The sequence below is a fragment of the Trachemys scripta genome, chromosome 5 (assembly GCF_013100865.1).
Source record: "Trachemys scripta elegans isolate TJP31775 chromosome 5, CAS_Tse_1.0, whole genome shotgun sequence".
In the NCBI taxonomy this organism is placed as follows: Eukaryota; Metazoa; Chordata; order Testudines; family Emydidae; genus Trachemys; species Trachemys scripta.
The window spans coordinates 121,859,801-121,880,784 of record NC_048302.1 but is presented as its reverse complement, the minus strand read 5'-3'; the positions used below and the strand labels follow the sequence as shown (position 1 = coordinate 121,880,784).

At 45.6% G+C, this 20,984-nt stretch overlaps 1 protein-coding gene across 1 annotated transcript; it reads left to right on the top strand.

Annotated features, from left to right (window-relative positions):
* The first annotated feature begins 667 nt into the window (after positions 1 to 667).
* On the top strand, positions 668 to 20,695 carry C5H4orf48 (chromosome 5 C4orf48 homolog). The gene is made up of 5 exons (XM_034772954.1): positions 668 to 836; positions 1,526 to 1,634; positions 3,747 to 3,891; positions 7,193 to 7,281; positions 18,972 to 20,695. The coding sequence occupies exons 2-5, from the start codon at positions 1,551 to 1,553 to the stop codon at positions 19,041 to 19,043; spliced, it is 390 nt and encodes a 129-aa protein (XP_034628845.1). The 5' UTR covers positions 668 to 836; positions 1,526 to 1,550; the 3' UTR covers positions 19,044 to 20,695.
* Positions 20,696 to 20,984: the final 289 nt, after the last annotated feature.

Sequence of the window (20,984 nt, the reverse complement as noted above, 5' to 3'; positions counted from 1 at the left end):
TGCCCCTGCATGACTCAGTCTTTGCAGGCCGACGCCATTGTCCACATGGCATCTTGCATGTCTCCAGGAAGACTTCTCATGTGGATTGGAGCATTCCAAGATGCATTGTTCCCCAAGTGTTTCCTGATCAGGTACTTAACCTGGTGAATTCCTTCCTAAAGAAGCTGACCAAATGCCTCACAGAGCTTACTTAGAAATCAAGCAAGCATACAGCCAGTTATATCATACATACATTTATAAACGTCCCCCCATAAAGCCTTATGGGGTACGCTGTCACAGTTATTATCTGTTGGGGAATAACTTCAGGTTGATCACAGACCATGCCCCCCTAAGGTGGATACATAGCATGAAGGACACAAACCCCCGGATTCTGCGCAGGTACCTCTCCCTCCAACCTTACGACTTCCACGTATTTCATCGCCTGGGTAAGGCACATGCTAACGCGGATTTCTTTTCCAGACAGGGGAGGAGGGGGCGGACCAACCCAGGGGATCTCTCTTAAGGGGGAGGGTGTGTGATGGGGCAGCCCCGCCCCGCACTAGCCCCAGCAGAGTCAGACCAGTAGATCTGACGGAGGAAGTCCCACCCCGTTTGTACTGGGCATACTCCAAGTGCTCGGGGAGTATAAAAGGAGGGAATTCAGCTCAGTCTGGGTTGGTGGCCGCAGGGGAAAGACCTACCGGGGAAGCTCCTGCGGAGGACCAGCCACCACCCTTGAACTCGCTGGGATCTGAAGCTTCCCCTGGCCGGCATGAATCCCTGCTGCGGGAGGAGCTCGAGGAGGCGATGGACCCGGAGAACCTGGAGATTCGTGGGAGGTTCCAACTCTCCAGACGGTAGGAAGCTACTTGCCCCCGGTAAACCTCAGCGTGTTTCGGTAGGATCTCCCCGCTGAGCCAGTGTCAAGGCCCTATGGCGCTGTAACCAGGGGCGATTCTATGGACTCTGGCCCTTAGGCCGTGCCGCCCTGTAACCAGGGGCGATTCTATGGACTCTGGCCCTTAGGCCGTGCCGCCCTGTAACCAGGGGCGATTCTATGGAGTCTGGCCGCTAGGCCGTGCTACCTTGCAACAAGGGGCGTGAACCCTCACACCATCCTTTTGAAACAGGGACTGTCAAACATGCCGCATCGTGTGGATGTCTCATGATGGGGCAAATGTGCACAAAGGGCAAAGATGAAATCCAGGAAACTTAATTTTACTTCTGAAAAAAGAGTTTAATCCACAACTTTCTATCACCATGATACATTCCGCAAGTATATGTTCTAAATCAAGCAATGCACCACCATGTATGGCTCCAGTGCCTCCAGTCTTGCTAATTCTTGGGTGATTACAGACCCTTTAACTGGCCGTGCTAGACAAACCCTCTTGAGTGGGGAGGTGTAGCTAATCTTAACAACTTTAAACAGAAACTTCCCACATAAGACTGAGCCATAGCCTGTTCCTCTTTAAATCGTGCCTCTGTACTGCAATGCTCTGCACTGTTGCTATGGAAGATGTTTCACCATAGTAATAACCTCTTTCAGGGAAGATTAAAAAGAAGCAGTGCACATGCTCGGAGATGCTTTTTCTTGTTCTGTTGGCAGTTTGCAGCGGCCATGTCAAAGAGACCATCACAAAGACAAGAGAAATCAGGTACTAATATATATATTTAATTTGTGGGATGGGGTGACTTTTTTGTTTCATAAAACTCCAAACAGGCCATGCTCACATTTTTATCGGCTGTCGGTTGCAAAGGCAGAGGCAGACAACACTTGGAAGCACATTGTGATTATGCTATTTCTGTTCAAAAACCTAACAGTCACTTAGATGTGGTGTGAGACAACTGATGCCCCAAGGGAATGTTTCTTTTACAGAGGGGCTCATTAAAAAGCTGAGCTGGGGCTGGGACTGAAGATGTCTCAGGTGCCCTGAAAAAGTTTAGCCGAGCATCTGCTTCATTTGCCTCACTGGTACTGAAGCTTCAGCATGAGATTATAGGAATTAGCTTCTTGTTCATGAAGCTCCTGTACAGCTAAAGGCACTTTGGATGTAAATGGCACTATCCTAATTTGCGGTTTCAGGAGGACACTCTGCTTTTGCCGTATCTCATTGCAAGGACTAGGATTTGACTGGACTTGTTTTCACTTGGATCACTACTGATAAAAAAAACCCACCACTTTTTTGTGTGCTGTTAATGCTCTTACTAAAGTTTACTTTGTTAGTAAAGATAATGAAGACAGGCAAAGGGAATCAATAAATGCACGCAGTGTCTCAGTTCTTTTGTTGAAAGAATTACAGAAGGGACCCATTTTTTCCCTAAAACTGGCCTCCTGAGTTTGTGGCTGCAAAATGTGCAAGTCTGTCCACTGTAAACTTACACTACAACCAGGGATTTGTGCATGGAGCACAGATGATTGCACATACAGTACTCCTTTGCTGGCCCAGCTGCCAATTTGCATATGCAGCAGGTGTTCATGCAAAATTTGCAGATTCATCTCAGTTGCCAGGGTTTGCAAACCCAGTTGCCAGGGTTTGCAACATCTCATAAACAGCAGGTTTATTCCCTTATGTTTCTCTTGCAATATGAGGAAAACCACCTCTTCTGACTGGGAAATGTAGACTATACTGCATAATGCTGTATTCCAGCATCACATTCCGAGCACAAGGATTAAACATTCTTATGCAACATTCTTGCTCAGTGTTAATATTTAAAAATTAGAAAAAGAACAGACAACTCATCCTCTTGCCTTCCTGTGCTCTGCTAATGAGAATCTGCACTCTCTGCATATGGAATTTATTTTAGTCTTGTTACTAAAACTAGAACTGAGTACGTTTTTCTCTTTGCCTGTGTTTGAATGTACAGCAACTGGTCCCAGTATACAGTGCTCCATCTTGAGCTAAGCAACTTACCTACTTGGGTCAAGATGAAACACTGCATACGAGAGCTGATAGTGTTCACAGGCTTCATCTTTGTATTCAGATGAGGTAGCCTTGGGTCAGGCTGTCCAATACTTCCGAGCATGCTTTCGCCATCTCTGGTGTACAGGAACAAATGGATGACAATAAGTAAACGTCTGAAAACCAAGCAGGAATCAGAGGAGAGACAAGGGGGAATAATTCATTTCAAGAAACAAACTGCTGGCTTTGTTTTAGTTGTGACCAGTGACTATGCCTATGGTTCTATGGATTGGGGTTTAAGAAAAGCTTCTTCTTCTGCATAAAGAAAGCTGTGTGACACCAGCTTTTGTGATTTGTTTAGTTGCAAAATAATTATAAAATTAGTTTTAGTTTTGCAGGTATATATGAAAAGATGGTACCTTAAAAATGCGAGGGAGAGCACTTTTCATCTGTAGGTTCAAATGCAGGTCAGCTTGGTAGCGGAGCTGCACAAATTCCCAGGGGTTAGCAACGACCCAACCATTGCTGGTTTGGGTTGGTGTTAAAATAGGACAAGTATCAGCATCACAAAGCTGGCACCATCATTACCAATCTCAGCAGAGAGGCCACAGACTGACTGAGCCATGTCAACTGAATTTCCATCTCATTCCTACAAGAAGTCCCTCTAGGCCAGGTTTGAGGCACATGGGTGGAGTGGGGTGAAGAATATTGCTCTGCCACTGTCCATGCTGTACCTGTTCTGTAGCTAAAGAGAGGAATTTAATCTTCAGGACGGTCAGTCTTGTAATAATCATGAACATTACAGACGAAAAGGGTTTATTTTACAGAACTTAATGTCTCACTAACTTGTTTATTGCCCCAATAAAGGAGGAAGTGCCAATTAGCAGAATGCTGACACCTTGCCTCCTAAGAAGAGTGGTCTTCCTGGTTCCTTTAATTTTTGTAGTTGTGCTGCTCACCATGGAGCCCATTAAAGCCGACCAAGAAGCAGGAACAACAATCCCAGCTGAAAGTATGTACTGCCCAGTATATGGTTATCTCATAACTATACATGAGTGTAACACAGATTTAATGCTGCAGCATTTACAGGTGTTTAAAGATCATCTTAATTCAACCAGTCCTGGAAACTTCATGTTTTCATTGCACTAGAGAAAATCTTCATAACATACTGTGTACCCCCTTCCTCAGTCCCGCAGTGGCTTCTGGATCACATTCGTCCTCCCCATTCGCACTGCTCTGCACCTTCCTGCACTTCTTCAGCCCTATCCCTACCCTGCTTACCTGCTGTACTCTGCCAGAGTGGCACACCTTGACGCTCCATTCCCCACCCCCTACATTTGGAGCGTCCTCTGGGGTCCTATGTTCCATGCAGTTATAGTCTCCACCTTTATATGGATCCTCAAGGACCACTTCTTTCCGCCAACAATGCCCTCACTGCTGCCTTCATGCCGGGTATTATCCCCCAACCTAATATAGTAAACATTTTCTTAAATTAAAAAAACGAATGAACAGGATACCGAAATAATAATAAGCACATCTCATAATCTTTCATGATCACAATCTCCATCCTCCCATTCCCCTCTTGTGTATAGACATCCGTTGATCTGTAATGAGTCTAGTTTACATTATAAATTACTTGGAACAAGGACCTGTCATTTTATTTGTCTGGAAAGTGCCATCCTCACCTATGGTTCTATGTATATAATTAATAATAATAATAACAAAATTAGACTAAGAAATATACTAGAACAGGGGTGGGCAAACTACGGCCTGCGGGCTGGATCCAGCCCCTCAGGGCTTTGGATCCGACCCATGGTGCTGCCGGCACCACATCCCTGCGGCCCCCGGGTGGGGGGGCACAGGGCTCCGTGCGTTGCCTTTGCCTTCAGGCACCGCCCCCCACAGCTCCCATTGGCTGGGAACGGGGAACCGCGGCCAATGGGAGCTTTGGGGGAGGTAGCTGGAGGCGCGGCAAAGGCAGCACACGCAGAGACCTTCGTTCCCCCCTTCCCCCCCCTCTCCCCCCCGGGGCTGCAGCGCTTCCTAGAGCCACGTGGGGCCGGGGACAGGGCAGGTGTGCAGGGAGCCTACCCTGGCCCTGGGGCGCGCCGCTGCCAACCTGAAGCCACTTGAGGTTAGTGGGGCCGGAGCCCGAACCCCTCCTGTACCCCACCCCACGACTCCCTGCCTGCACCTCGCAGCCCTGCTGCACCCCAACCCCCTGCCCTGAGCCCCCTCCTGCACTCTGCACCCTTTCTTTGCCCCAATCCCTTGCCCTGAGCCCCTTCCTGCACACCGCACCCCCTCCCACACCCGGCGCTCCCTCCTGCACCTCAACCCCGGCCCTGCATACTATGTCCTCACCCAGATGTGGCCCTTGGCCCAAAACATTTGCCCACCCCTGTACTAGAACATTCAGAGATTAGCTTTTTAAATATATTTTTATACATTTCTCCTTTTATTCAGCTACAGCTGAATAGTTTGGAGTGTTTCTTTTCTCAGGCAGGCAGACTTTTAAAGGACTCTGAAAATTCATCTTTCCTTATTAGCAGGCAGACTTCATGTTGTATGATCCCGCTCCAGTTTATCAAAAGTGTGTGGAAATCAGTCAGTGTTTGCACAACAGGCTGAAGGTCATTGCAGCCTCACTGTAGTTCTTTCCTTGTCTCTACTCAACTTCAGAGTGCTGACTGGCCCCAAGTCCTGAACTTCTAATTTGAGCAAATCTCCCAGTGAAGTAATCAAAGATACGTAGAAGTTAAGAGGCAAGTGAGAGCATATGGAATGCCAATAATAGTTGATTTTAGAGCATATTAGTATCATTGCTTTATCTGTCCTGTCTCTGAATTGCTAATGTTTATAGGATATAATTTTTAGTTGGATGAAGATCTGGACACGGTCAGCCACATTCTTGTGACCTGCAGCTTGGATTACTTAGACCAGAGAACACAAACCTTAAAAATGCTGCAATTAGTCCAGCAGGCAGCAGTCCACATTCTCAGCGACCCCAGCCACTAGGAGCAACTCGGTACACTGCTCACTACAATGGATCCCCGTGCAATAATGCATCAAATTCAAAGTTTCAGGTCTTCACATTGACCCAAAGTCTGTGTGATGATGATCTCAGATGCATTCCATTAAACTGTCCATTTCAAGCTTATGACAGCTGGAAACAGGACTTTCTTGGGAACAGGTCCAAGGCTTTGGAGGTCTGAGGTTTGTAACCTATCATTTAAATCTGCTCCTGTACCAAATGACTGGAGGACAGCTAATATGATGCCAATTTTTAAAAAGGGCTCCAGAGGTGATCCCAGCAATTACAGGCCTGTAAGCCTGACTTCAGTACTGGGCAAACTGCTTGAAACTATAGTAAAGAACAGAATTGTCAGACACATAGATGAACATCATTTGTTGGGGAAAAGTCAACTTGGTTTTTGTAAAGGGAAATCATGCCTCACCATCTTCTAGAATTATTTGAAGGGGTCAACAAGCATGTGGACAAGGGGGATCCAGTGGATATAGTGTACTTAGATTTTCAGAAAGACTTTAGCAAGGTCCCCCACCAAAGGCTCTTAAGCAAAGTAAGCAGTCATGGGATAAGAGGGAAGGTCCTCTCATGGATCAGTAACTGGTTAAAAGATAGGAAATAAATACAGACTAACATGGCTACCACTCTGAAACCTTTCAGAGTAAAGGGGAAGCAGAAAACTCACTACTTCAATTTAGCAATCCCACAGCAACTAAAATAGTAACAAAGAAGAGAGGAAGGAAAGGGAGACATGGCAATAGTTTGTACAGCACCTAGCACAACGGGGTCCTGATCTATGACTGGCTCTGCCAGGAATTACCTCCATACAAATAGTAACTAATTAATAAGAGGAAGAAAAGGAAAGAACAGGGGGAAAGAGGAAAAATAATCTTAAATAAATAAATGACTTACTAAAACATAGTCTGCCTCAAAACTGCCTCAGGCAGAAGTGAGAAGAAAATTAGACGTCCTAACTTTATTTTTTATTATGAATTCTTTTTGAGGAACTCAGATACTAGGATTATAGGCATGGTATAAAAACATGAATGGATAGATTGATTTGCTTCCTGGACTTTCACTTGCAGCTTTTCACTACTCTTAAATCACAGCATTTGTTCTCTGCTTTTCTAAGCTAGCTACCCAATACTGGTAGTGGATGTTCCTGTTGCTGCCTTGCTTGTTGTCTCTCTTGGAAGGGCCTGATTCAGTAAAAAGTCATAATCATTCCCTTTGATTACTATTTCATGCCATTTAGGAATGTCTCTCTTCTAAAACTCTTCCCTAGGTCGCCCCTGCGTTGACTGCCATGCATTTGAATTCATGCAGAGGGCCTTGCAGGATTTAAAGAAGACTGCGTATAATCTAGACACACGGGTAAGGAGGCATTGGACTTTTTTGTGATATGACAAAGTTGTTTTGCTTAGAAGTGGGTAAAACTGATAGTTTTTTTGTTTGGGCAATATCAATCTGCTGTACACAGCTGTTCTCGAGGGATGGTGTTGGGCAATATCTGTTCATTGCTCAGGATAATAGCATGAGTTACCTAGCTCCCTCTTATTCAATGTATAAGACCATTGAGAGGATTAGGAGCTGTGGTCTGCGCAGCTTTCAGTATTTTGATGACATCCCACTCCATCCCTATCTCTATCTCACCCAACTCCGTCAGTGCTACCAGCCCTTGGTCCAGTAGCTGGTTGGGGTTGGGGCAGGGATGAGAGCTAGTTGGCTGAAGCTCATTCTGGTTAAGACTGAAGTGATGCTGGTAGGCTGGGGAAAAATTATCAAAAAATATTCCAAGGATTGTACTTTCCCCTCTTATTGAGAGTGTGTGTCTACCTGTTGTCACTAGAGCTTGCAATCTGTGGATACTGTTGTCTCCAACTACTGTTAAACAGTAGCAGTGTCTAGGAAGGGATTTTTTAGTCTTTGCCTAGCTAGGATGTTGAAAGTGTTTCTTTCAGATGCAAACCTTACTACTGTGAGTTATACGTTTTTCACCTTGATATTGCACTATTGAAATTCACTCCACTTAGGGCTGCACCTTAAGCAACTCGGAAGCTTCTTCAAGTCCTATCTTAAACTGTAGTGCAGTGTTGCTATCTGCTGGTAAATATCTGCCATGTTCCTCCCTAGAGGTGGCTGCTTTTCAGTGGTAGGTGAAATTATTCCTGTGTTGTGCAATTTAAATACTGGGGGATGAAAGACACTATGTAAATATAAGATATTTAAATTACCTAAACCTAGTGAATATGCATGGTTTATTGTCTAGCAGACATAAAATACCCCACTGTTGCATATGCAACATCAAAATGTACATAGACCATAGTAAGATCTTCATTTTCTGTGTTTTTCATTCATGCAAATTTTTCAAAAGAAGCTTCTAAAAATTTGATCATTATATTGTCTGACATCTGATTTATATAAGCAAATGTATTTTACAGGTTTGGAAACACAAAAGCACATTGGCATTTTTAGAGATTGGTCTGAGGATCCTTTGAAAGTTGAGCCATAATGTTTACAGAAAAAGGCAGCTGCAGGGCTGAAGATACCCTGAAGATTTTACTATGGAAAAATGTGTTTCAGCGGGGCCAAATTGGTGCACAGCAGATGTATTTATTAAGCAGTTTTGTTTATAAGAATACAAGTCAAATGTACGTCAGACTCCTCCATGAATAAATTTGCTTAATGAATACATCTGCTGAGCATCACTAAACCTAAAACTACATATTCATGCCATGCTGAAATGTACCAGTACATCTTTTCTTCTGTTACAAGTATAGTTGAACCTCTTTAGCAAGCAGAGCGCTCAGCATCAGTTGATTATTCCCTGATACTCAGATTTCTGAAAGAGGAATAAAAAGTAGATCTGACCTGGCCAACTGGTTTCAAACTCCGGTTTTTTGCAGCGATTTCTCAGGACTGCTTCAAAAACCTCCATAGTGAATAAAGATTCTCAGCAGTTTCCCTGATGGGTTCTACACTGTCATGGCGACAGGTACTACAGCAAAGAAAAGTGAGGCTGAATAAAAGAGAGAGAGAGACTGCAGAGAAGACTGAATTCTTGAGCCCCTCAGGTCTCTAAATTCACTTGATGTTGGGGGGATGTATTCTTTTCCTATTTAAAAAAAATTAAAGTTACTTGAAGCTATATTTACCTGAATGGCAGAGAAAAAATTAAGAGGGAGGGGAAGGGGATCAGCTGAGATGAATGCCAAGGACATGTACCGTATATACTCGTTCATAAGCTGAATTTTTTTAGTAAAAAAAGGGACACACCAGAGAAGGGGGTCGGCTTATGAACGGGTATAGAGAGGGAGAGGTAGGACCCAGCCCCTCCCCTCAACAGAGGGAGCAAGGAGAGGCAGCACAACCAGCAGAGCCAGAAGGGAAGAGGTGGGGCCAGAGTCTCTCCGCTTCTGGCCATGCTGCTCTCCTCACAGCCCCTGAAGCAGCTGCAGCTCCGGGGCTGGCAGGCTGCAGGCGCGCTGCCCGGCCCCAGCTCCCGGAGCAGGCTGCGGCCACGTCACTCGGCCCTGCCTGCCAGAGCACGCTGTGGCCGCGCCACCTGATCTTGCCTGCCGGAGCACGCTGCCGCCACACCGCCCGGTGTGGCCCTCCGAAGCAGGCTGCAGCCATGCCGCCCAGCCTGCCGGAGCAGCTCCAGCCAGAGCAGAGACATCCTCCCCTGGCCCGTCCCAGCTAAGGTAGGAAGGGATGGGATGGGGAGAGTGTGGGGATCCTGGGCTAGGGGTGGGATCATGTGGGGGGTAGTCACGGGGTTACTCCACTGACCCCCAGCTTCTCCCCCCCAAAAAATTTCCCCACTGGTTGGTGTCCTGGCCCATCAGGGTAAGCAGCTGATGCACTGGGACACTTTGTTTACTTAGGTTTACCTCTGTGCCTGCAGATGCTCGAGGTAAACAAACCATGTTGGCCCACCAGAGGCTTATCCTAATGGCCCGGGAGCCAAAGTTTGCCGACCCCTGAAGTATAGAGTTGGCTTATGAATGGGTCATAAAAAATTTCCATTTTACCTTGGGGAGGTCAGCTTATAAACTAAGTGGCTTATGATTATGTACAGTATTTCCCAATTGTAGGTATGACAGCTGAGTTTGAGAACATTACTTTGTGAGATATTCTTACAAAACCAGACCCTCTGTCTTTCTCCATCTTAATTTAGGAGTCTGTTTAAATCCAAATGACTGAATCCTTGAATGTGTCTGGACTAGGAATGTCCACTAGGAATTCTCTCTATATGTTCTCAAAAAACATTAAAGCATTTAACTGGATGGCTCAGGAGATTGCTAATGGGTTATGGAGCTTTTCAACTCTCTGCTCACTAGTTCACTGTAGCTTGAGTTAGTGCTTACCGAAAGTTTCAGTGTGATAGTTTACGCATCAGTATGTCCAGTTGTCTTAGTATATTATAGAATCATAGAATCATAGAATATCAGAGTTGGAAGGGACCTCAAGAGGTCATCTAGTCCAACCCCCTGCTCAAAGCAGGACCAATTCCCAGCTAAATCATCCCAGCCAGGGCTTTGTCAAGCCGGGCCTTAAAAACCTCCAAGGAAGGAGACTCCACCACCTCCCTAGGTAACGCATTCCAGTGTTTCACCACCCTCCTAGTGAAATAGTTTTTCCTGATATCCAACCTGGACCTCCCCCACTGCAACTTGAGACCATTGCTCCTTGTTCTGTCATCTGCCACCACTGAGAACAGCCGAGCTCCATCCTCTTTGGAACCCCCCTTCAGGTAGTTGAAGGCTGCTATCAAATCCCCCCTCATTCTTCTCTTCTGGAGACTAAACAGTCCCAGTTCTCTCAGCCTCTCCTCATAAGTCATGTGCTCCAGACCCCTAATCATTTTTGTTGCCCTCCGCTGGACTCTTTCCAATTTTTCCACATCCTTCTTGTAGTGTGGGGCCCAAAACTGGACACAGTATTCCAGATGAGGCCTCACCAATGTCGAATAAAGGGGAACGATCACGTTCCTCGATCTGCTGGCAATGCCCCTACTTATACAGCCCAAAATGCCGTTAGCCTTCTTGGCAACAAGAGCACACTGTTGACTCATATCCAGCTTCTCGTCCACTGTGACCCCTAGGTCCTTTTCAGCAGAACTGCTACCTAGCCATTCGGTCCCTAGTCTGTAGCAGTGCATGGGATTCTTCCGTCCTAAGTGCAGGACTCTGCACTTGTCCTTGTTGAACCTCATCAGGTTTTTTTCTGCCCAATCCTCTAATTTGTCTAGGTCCCTCTGTATCCGATCCCTACCCTCTAGTGTATCTACCACGCCTCCTAGTTTAGTGTCATCTGCAAACTTGCTGAGAGTGCAGTCCACACCATCCTCCAGATCATTAATAAAGATATTAAACAAAACCGGCCCCAGGACCGACCCTTGGGGCACTCCACTTGAAACCGGCTGCCAACTAAACATGGAGCCATTGATCACTACCCGTTGAGCCCGACGATCTAGCCAGCTTTCTATCCACCTTACAGTCCATTCATCCAGCCCATACTTCTTTAACTTGGTGGCAAGAATACTGTGGGAGACAGTATCAAAAGCTTTGCTAAAGTCAAGAAATAACACATCCACTGCTTTCCCCTCATCCACAGAGCCAGTTATCTCATCATAGAAGGCAATTAGGTTAGTCAGGCACGACTTCCCCTTCGTGAATCCATGCTGACTGTTCCTGATCACTTTCCTCTCCTCTAAATGTTTCATAATTGATTCCTTGAGGACCTGCTCCATAATTTTTCCAGGGACTGAGGTGAGGCTGACTGGCCTGTAGTTCCCCGGATCCTCCTTCTTCCCTTTTTTAAAGATGGGCACTACATTAGCCTTTTTCCAGTCATCTGGGACCTCCCCCGATCGCCATGAGTTTTCAAAAATAATGGCTAATGGCTCTGCAATCTCACCCGCCAACTCCTTTAGCACCCTCGGATGCAGCGCATCCGGCCCCATGGACTTGTGCACGTCCAGTTTTTCTAAATAGTCCCGAACCACTTCTTTCTCCACAGAGGGCTGGTCACCTTCTCCCCATGCTGTACTGCCCAGTGCAGCAATCTGGGAGCTGACCTTGTGCGTGAAGACAGAGGCAAAAAAATCATTGAGTACATTAGCTTTTTCCACATCGTCGGTCACTAGGTTGCCTCCCTCATTCAGTAAGGGGCCCACACTTTCCTTGATTTTCTTCTTGTTGCTAACATACCTGAAGAAACCTTTCTTGTTACTCTTAACATCTCTTGCTAACTGCAACTCCAAGTGTGATTTGGCCTTCCTGATTTCACTCCTGCACGCCTGAGCAATATTTTTATACTCCTCCCTGGTCATTTGTCCAATCTTCCACTTCTTATAAGCCTCTTTTTTGCATTTAAGATCAGCAAGGATTTCACTGTTTAGCCAAGCTGGTCGCCTGCCATATTTACTATTCTTTCTACACATCGGGATGGTTTGTTCCTGCAACCTCAATAAGGATTCTTTAAAATACAGCCAGCTCTCCTGGACCCCTTTGCCCTTCATGTTATTCTCCCAGGGGATCCTGCCCATCTGTTCCCTGAGGGAGTCAAAGTCTGCTTTTCTGAAGTCCAGGGTCCATATTCTGCTGCTCTCCTTTCTTCCTTGTGTCAGGATATGTATATTTGGCAGACTATGTATAATGTGCTTGGTTGTCTTAATCTAGTTCCTATTGCTGCAATGCCATCCCATAAACCATTGATACCCTTACTGGTATTGTGATGTCCTACTGAGGACACCCAGAACTGTGAGCCAGTGTGCTACCCCTCTGCCTTAGCAAGAGTGAGAGCTTTGCTGCTGCTATGCTGTGTGTCAGCTCCCTGACACACCAGCCTGTTTGCCTTGCCAGCAAACTCTTCAAAACTCTGCCTATCTATACCTTGCTTTGCAGGTATTGATCAGGGAACCCCAGTCTCCCTGCAGTGTCTAGTCCCTCTTGCTGGATGCTCGCAGAAATTATTCGGTTCCCTGCCTCCAAAAAAACAGAGACACATCGGCCTGTTAGGTGAGCTGAAGACTCACACTTCAGTTTAATATGCAACACTGAGATGGTTTTGTAATAAAACAAGAATAAATTTGTTAACGAAGAACAGAGATTTAGGTGATACTAAGCAAGAGAAAAAGAGACAGCAGTGGTTACAAATAAACCAAAATAAAACCGTCTTTCTAGAGACTAAAATTTAAGATTAGCAAATTATAATCTTTGCCTAAGCAGTTTTCATATTCACAAGTAGTTATTAATGGTTCCCAATCCTGCTGGAAAGGTATAACAAATGGGGTTCCGCAGGGGTCTATTTTGGGACTGGCTCTGTTCAATATCTTCATCAACGACTTAGACATTGGCATAGAAAGTACGCTTATTAAGTTTGCAGATGATACCAAACTGGGAGGGATTGCAATTGCTTTGGAGGACAGGGTCATAATTCAAAATGATCTGGACAAATTGGAGAAATGGTCTGAGGTAAATAGGATGAAGTTTAACAAAGACAAATGCAAAGTGCTCCACTTAGGAAGGAACAATCAGTTTCACACATACAGAGTGGGAAGAGACTGTCTAGGAAGGAGTACGGCAGAAAGGGATGTAGGGGTTAAAGTAGACCATAAGCTAAATGTGAGTCAACAGTGTGATGCTGTTGCAAAAAAAGCAGACATGATTCTGGGATGCATTAACAGGTGTGTTGTGAGCAAGACACGAGAAGTCATTCTTCCGCTCTACTCTGCGCTGGTTAGGCCTCAACTGGAGTATTGTGTCCAGTTCTGGGCACCGCATTTCAAGAAAGATGTGGAGAAATTGGAGAGGGTCCAGAGAAGAGCATTAAGAATGATTAAAGGTGTAGATAACATGACCTATGAAGTAAGACTGAAAGAATTGGGTTTGTTTAGTTTGGAAAAGAGAAGATTGAGAGGGGACATGATAGCAGTTTTCAGGTTATCTAAAAAGGTATCATAAGGAGAAGGGAGAAAACTTGTTCATCTTAGCTTCTAAGGATAGAACAAGAAACAATGGGCTTAAACTGCAGCAAGGGAGGTTTAGGTTGGACATTAGGAAAAAGTTCCTAACAGTCAGGGTGGTTAAACACTGGAATAAACTGCCTAGGGAGGTTGTGGAATCTCCATCTCTGGAGATATTTAAGAGTAGGTTAGATAAATGTCTATCAGGGATGGTCTAGACAGTATTGGGTCCTGTCTGCAATGCAGTCCAAGAACTTATTGGATGGTCTGTGCCCCGCTGTGTTATTTTCCCAACTTATATCTGGATAGTTGAAGTCCCCCATCACCACCAAATCTTGGGCTTGGGATGATTTTGTTAGTTGTTTAAAAAAAGACTCATCCACCTCTTCCACCTGGTTAGGTGGAGTGTAGTAGACTCCTAGCATGACATCACCCTTGTTTTTTACCCCTTTATTTATTAGCACTTCCAGTTCTTCCTGCTTATTACCCATACTTCTTGCATTCGTATATAGGCATCTAAGATACTGATTTGATCTTGCCTCCCAGTTTTGCCCTGACCCTCCTTTCTCTCTGCCATTATGGCCCACGCTCTCTCCTATTTCCGACCCATCTCCCAGGTCTCCATGTTCCCTACTTACCTGTAGGCTTTGCTCACCTGTCCCCATCGAACCTAGTTTAAAGCCCTCCTCACTAGGTTAATCAGTCTGTGTCCAAATATGGAACAGCTTCCATGTGAGGAGAGATTAAAAAGACTGGGCCTGTTCATCTTAGAAAAAAGATGATTAAGGGGGGATATGATAGAGGTCTATAAAATCATGAGTGGTGTGGAGAAAGTGAATAGGCAAGGGTTATTTACCCCTTCACATAACACAAGAACTAGGGGTCACCAAATGAAATTAATAGGCAGTGGGTTTAAAATAAACAAAAGGAAAAACTTCTTCACACACCACGTAGTCAACCGTTGAAACTTGTTGCCAGGGGATGTTGTGAAGGCCAGAAGTATACCTGGGTTCAAAAACAAATCAGATAAGTTCATAGAGGATAGGTCCATCAATTCCTACTAACCAAGATGGTCAGGGATGCAACCCATGCTCTGGGTGTCCTTAACCCTCTGACTGCCAGAAGTTGGGACTGGATGATAAGGGATGGATCACTCCATGTTCTGTTCATTGCCTCTGAAGCATCTGGCACTTGCCACAGTCAGAAGACAGGATACTGGGCTAAATGGACCATTGGTTTGACCTAGTATGGCCATTTTCATGTTCTTATGACATTTTCTGATGAAATCCCATTTCATTTAAGAATTCCTGATTAGCTCTTCTCAGAACCTTCTGTTGTAGGGTGGGATTTTCAAAAGCTCCTCAGGGAACTAGATGCCCAACTTCCATTGAAAGGAGTTGAGCTCCCATCTCCTTTAGCTGCTTTTTAAAACCCTTAATCTAAAGTTCTCCACAGGAGAAAATATTGTGAGAATGGACCATACTCTTTTATTACTAGCTGAACTTGACGGATGCTTTGCAATGAACTTGGCATTGATGGCTATGTTTATCTGTGTAAATACTGGCAAAACAGATATTCACTTGTTCAGAATTCTAATGGGTGTTTTTTAAAGCTAGCCATGAGATGTTGGACGTGTTATCATTATTCTAAAAAGTTAAGAGATCCGAGACCGTGCATATTTAGGATAAATGAACCAAAAACCAGGTTCCAGACAACCATGAACATTTGGCTGGGTTCAGAATCTGAACCTGGATCCAGATCCAAAGTTTGTAGTGTGTTTTTCTCTCTACAATGGGCCTAACCAAAACCTCAGCTCTGAATAGCCTTAATTTAGCAGCTGGGACCCATCTCTAATTTTTAGGTGTAATTTTAGGGATATTTTAATTTTGTGTGTAAACAGTTTTATGATCATGCCCAAGTAACAGCCACCAAAAGCTCTATTTGTTCTTTATTAATTTCTACACTGTTCATGGTAAATTAGTGTATGCAAAGCATAGCAAATTAGATATGCTCATGCAAATAAAAATAAAACATTAGTCATGACTGAGTTTGTAAATTTTCACTAGAAATATAAAAGTTGGTAAGCAGCCTTGAGACTTAGCTCAGAAACCACTGGCAAGCTGTCGGGTTATCATATTCAAGCCTTTATGAGTAATGTGAAGGTGATATTTAAAAGGCAGATGATTGAGTGCTTTTAAGTGATTAGCAAAAGTCTGCTTAGACTTTCCCACTCAGAATAACTGAAGGGCTCAATATTAGTGATTCCCTGAATTAGATACGATACAATTGTATTTTAATGGTTTAACAACAGGCAAAAGATTAATATAGGAGAAGATGTTTATTGCTTAGAGAAGAGGGTAGGCGCTCTGGACACTTTGGTTCTAATCCTAGCTCTCCTGCCGCCCCCTGGGCGCTTCCCCCAAGCATCCCTGCCTGCCCTGGGCAGCGGGCGGCTTCCCCCTGCAGCTCCACGCTGTGCTTCCTTGCCGTCCGCTGCCGGCTACAAGGGAGCGGCGCTGGGGGCAGGCTGAGGCGATTGCTGTGCCCGAGGAGGGCGGGGGAGGAGGCACATGGCAGCCCCCCCCCCCTCCCCGCAGGTGACTCCGAGTTGACTCCGGGGGCCTTATCCTGGCTGGATCTCCCTGAGTGTTGTGCCAGGGGCCGCTCCCTCCCCCCGAGCTCGCTGCTGCCTGCAGGGAGAGGGCTGGGGGGAGTCCTCCTCTCTGGTCCCCCCCACCCTAGCCCAGCCTGCCTACTGCACCCCAAATGCCTCATCCCCGGCCCAGACCCTGCACCCCTCCCGCACCCCTACCCTCTGTCCCAGCCCAGACCCTGCACCCAGCACACAAACCCCCTCCCAGAGCCCGCAGCCAGCATCCCAAATCCCCTCCCACACCCCCTTCTGCACCCCAACCCCCTGTCCCAGCCCAGAGCCCACACCCAGCACTCAAACTCCCTTCCAGAGCCCGCACCCCTCCTGCACCCAAACTTCCTCTGAGATTCTGCACCCCAACCCCCTGCCCCAGCTCAGAGCCTGCACCCAGTGCCCAAACCCCCTCCCAGAGCCTTCACCCCCTCCTGCACCCCAACCTCCTGACCCAGCCCAGAGCCTGCACCCAGCACCCAAACTCTGACCCAGAGCCCACATCCCTCCCACACCCAAACTCCCTCCCAGAGCCTTAGGCAGGTGTGTGTATGGGGGGGAATTGGACCCATTCTGGGCACCACCAAAAATTATACAAACCTGCTGCCCCTCGTAACATGGGAAATTCACTGAAGTCAATGAAAATCCTCCCAAATTTAGCCACCTTAGAAGCCTTAGAAAATCACAATTCACACATGCTCACTCCTTTTATTTTAACAGCTAAAATCTCCAAAGAGTCTGTGCTTGCGGAGCATGCTCCATCCCTTTCTGGCAGTGCCTGTGATGCTGGGACTAGGTGAATGGGTGGGAGGGATAGCTCAGTGGTTTGAGCATTGGCCTGCTAAACCCAGGGTTCTGAGTTCAATCCTTGAGGGGGCCACTTAGGGATCTGGGGCAAAATCAATACTTGGTCCTGCTAGTGAAGGCAGGGGGCTGGACTTGATGACCTTTCAAGGTCCCTTCCAGCTCTACGAGAGAGGAATATCTCTATTAATTTAAAGGGAAAAAAAAAAAGCTGGGAGTGGGAACCAGAGGTAGGGAAGAGGAGGACTGGAATAGGGAGAGGGTAAGGAGACTAGGACTGAGAGCTGGGGCTTTGGAGAGTCTGTCACTGGCTAGGCCAGGAGACTGGAATTGGGAGCCAGGATGAAAGGGGAGGGGAGAGACAGATAGGAGGAGGAGGAGCCTGGAGGGGACAACTTAGAATGGTTGTACAAGGAGACTGGAGCCAAGGAGTTGGGGTGTGGGGAGAGGGAAACTGGGACTGGCTGGGCAAGGAGAGCAGGACTGGATGGGGGGAGGAGGAGAGACTGGGAGTTGGGGAGTCTGGGACTGGGAGTTTAAGACTTGCTGGTCAAGGAGACAGGACTGGGATGAGAAGCCTGAGGAGTGGAAACTGACTGGAAGAAGGAGCCAGGGGTGGGGAAAGAGACTAGATAGGGATAGGGCAGAAGGACACTTGGGAGGAATGGGCAGAAAAATCTGTGCCCACTAGAGTAGTGGTTCTCAAACTTTAGTAACCCAAGGACCCCCATTTTGATTTAAAATTTTACCAAGCCTCCCTGCTCAGCCCCAGGCCCCGCCCCCACTCCACCCCTGCTCCTCCTCTTCCCCGCCTATTTCAGCCCCCTCCACCTCCTTCCCCAGAGCACCTCCTGCATGCCGGGGAACATTTGGTCCCCGGCGTGCAGGAGTTGAGGGTGGGAGGGGGAGGAGTTGATCAGCAGGGCTCGCGGAGCCCCTGGAGTACTCTCGCAGACCCCCAGGGGTCTGTGGATCCCAGTCTGAGAAACTCTGTAGAGCATACTCCACTCCAGGGCCTGGAATGGTCACCAGAAATGGTCACTGAAAATTCAGTTATTTGCCCAGCTCTACTCCTGATTCTTTTCATTGTCTGTTTCCCCTCTGAAATAAACGCAAAATTCTGATTTTTAAAGTCCTCCCATATGCTGCATCTTGGATACATAAAATATTTCACCATCCCCAAATCCATCACTTCTGTTAAATAATATTTATACAAAAACACTGTCGTGTCCCCACACACATCCCCTGAACCTGCTATGACACTCAGGGCACTACTTTAAATGGGGTCATTATAAATACAAATTATTTTTAAAATGCACAATAATTATTTAAAATCTCTCGTGTACGTTAGTGTTTTTAATGTGAAACTAAATAAATAAAACCTAGAGTGTACCAGGTTCCTATATTTTTCAGATCATCACAGGAAGTGTTGCCATACTATTATGCTAATTTAATAGCCAAAGGCTTAATTACCATCTATAACTAAACAATATGTCTGGTGGTTATTCTCAAGCCTCATCATGTAGAACCAAACTGATATCTCTTGTGACAAAAATAAAACAGACTTTTCTTTAGGAGCTAATTAGTTTTAGAATTCTGATGCTCATTTTTTTATGATGTTTTTTCTTTCCCCCTTCCTTGCAGACAGAAACACTGCTTCTTCAAGTGGAAAAGAGAACTCTGTGTGACTGTGTAACTGCAGACACGCTGAACTGAATGCTGGAGAACAGCCAAAAAGTGTCACCGGTTCAGCTGTTTTTTAAAATGCTGCTGTATGTAATACGGACAGCTGTGTGGAGTACATATTGCAAGCATGTAAGCCCCAGTGTAGTGAGGAAAGCAGGTGGGGAGTTTCTGTATGAGATGGTGGGGTGGGGTGGGATGGTCTGTCTTATGCTTGTTTTCTCCAGTATGAAGGTGCTACTATTGTGGCTTGACTGATTGATCATATCAAGACAGAGCATTGCATGCTGGAATCTGTAGTCTCTGCAGGCTGTATCTCCATATTAAAGGTAATATTAGCTGCAACCCATTCTGTTTATTTATAATGTAAATTTGGACCAGATTCAGCCAGTTTGTAACTCTGTGGATTTCAATGGTGCTACACCTGCTTATATCTGGACTGAATTTGGCCCTAAACAGGACTCCTGGGTCTCCTGGGACGCCGTCTACTTGATTGGAGAAAATATAGGTATCCCTGAATTAAATCATACACTGTCACTACCCACTTAGTGCTCCCACTGTATGCCAGCACATGTAGAAATAGCTATTATTTTAACAATCTAAATGCATGTTCTGTACAAAGGGAAAAGGAGAATAAAACTACTAGAAAAACAGGTAACCCCACACCCAAATGTACCTTGTTTCCTTTTGAATGAGATCTTGACAATAGGCTAAGCTAAAAGTTCAGTGTGAATGGGGGAAGGAGGAATCAAATTTTCATTCACTGTCACAGTGCAGTGTAGCTTTTCTCTGAGAAAGTACGTTCACCATATGAATGTATATGGCACTCAGATGTTGTCACTGAGCTAGTTAGTGGTGTCACAAAGCAACACACTATTGAACAAGTCAACTTTTGTACACATCAAAAATGTCTTCTATGTTCTCCCCGGGGTGAGTACTCATGCACTACGGGAGCTCTGTTTTCTTTGCCCTCTGCAAACCTTGTGTGTATATTGTAAGTATGAAAAGGGGAAGAAGTGAAAGCATTAGAAATTACTGAGTTATGCAGATTAAGAGAGACAAGATGTAGAGAGACCAGGAGGGTGAGGTAATATCTTTTATTGGACCAACTTTTGTTGGTGAAAGAGACATGCTTTTGAGCTACACAGAGCTCTTCTTCAGATCTGGGAAAGGTAGTCAGAGTGTCACATCTAAATACAAGATCCAACAGCTAGTTGAGCATAAGTAGTTAGCACATGGTCTAAGGGACCATTCAAGGCCTGTTTAAACCCCTCCTGAAAGAAATCTTACCCGAATCCCCTTTTCTGGCCCCCAAATAACCCCCCAACCTCTCCAAGCTCATCACTAGAAGCAAGCTTTATTTATTTAGATTCTTTTCTTTCAGTCCCTTCTTAAAAGTCACTCCTGCTGCCAGGCCTCCTACAAGAAGTAAGTTAATTAATCTAAAACGCCCCAAACAACTAAACCCCCAGCCCCCCTTTTTAGTACATTTAACAGCACCATCAGGGCATGCATATAATCTTATTACTATAAGCTTTGTCCTTCCTCACCCCTTCCCTGCATTGTGTGTTAACCCCTCGCTGTGTCACTATAAAATTAAATTAGAAGCTCTTTGAGGCAGAGCTTTTGTCTTATTTAAAATAAAAAATAAATTAATTAATGGAGATATCCTATCTCCTAGAACTGGAAGGGACCAAAGGTCACTGAGTCCAGCCCCCTGCCTTCACTAGCAAGACCAAGTACTGTTTTTTGCCCCAGTTCCCTACATGGCCCCCTCAAGGATTGAACTCACAACCCTGGGTTTAGCAGGTCAATGCTCAAACCACTGAGCGATCCCTCCCCCACTGAAAGTACCCAGTACACTTTCTGGTGCTGTAAACATATAAACTAAGCATCGCCATTTAAAATGTGTTTATCCATTGCTCTAGTTTCATGTACAACATTTATTTGATAACATACATACACAAATAAATG

Bases quoted from the DNA above. Each gene is read 5' to 3' on its own strand.
- C5H4orf48 (XM_034772954.1), top strand. From the start codon at position 1,551: ATGCTCGGAGATGCTTTTTCTTGTTCTGTTGGCAGTTTGCAGCGGCCA. The intron at 1,635-3,746 runs GTACTAATATAT...GCCCCAATAAAG, and splicing joins ACAAAGACAAGAGAAATCAG to GAGGAAGTGCCAATTAGCAG. The intron at 7,282-18,971 runs GTAAGGAGGCAT...CCTTCCTTGCAG, and splicing joins CGTATAATCTAGACACACGG to ACAGAAACACTGCTTCTTCA.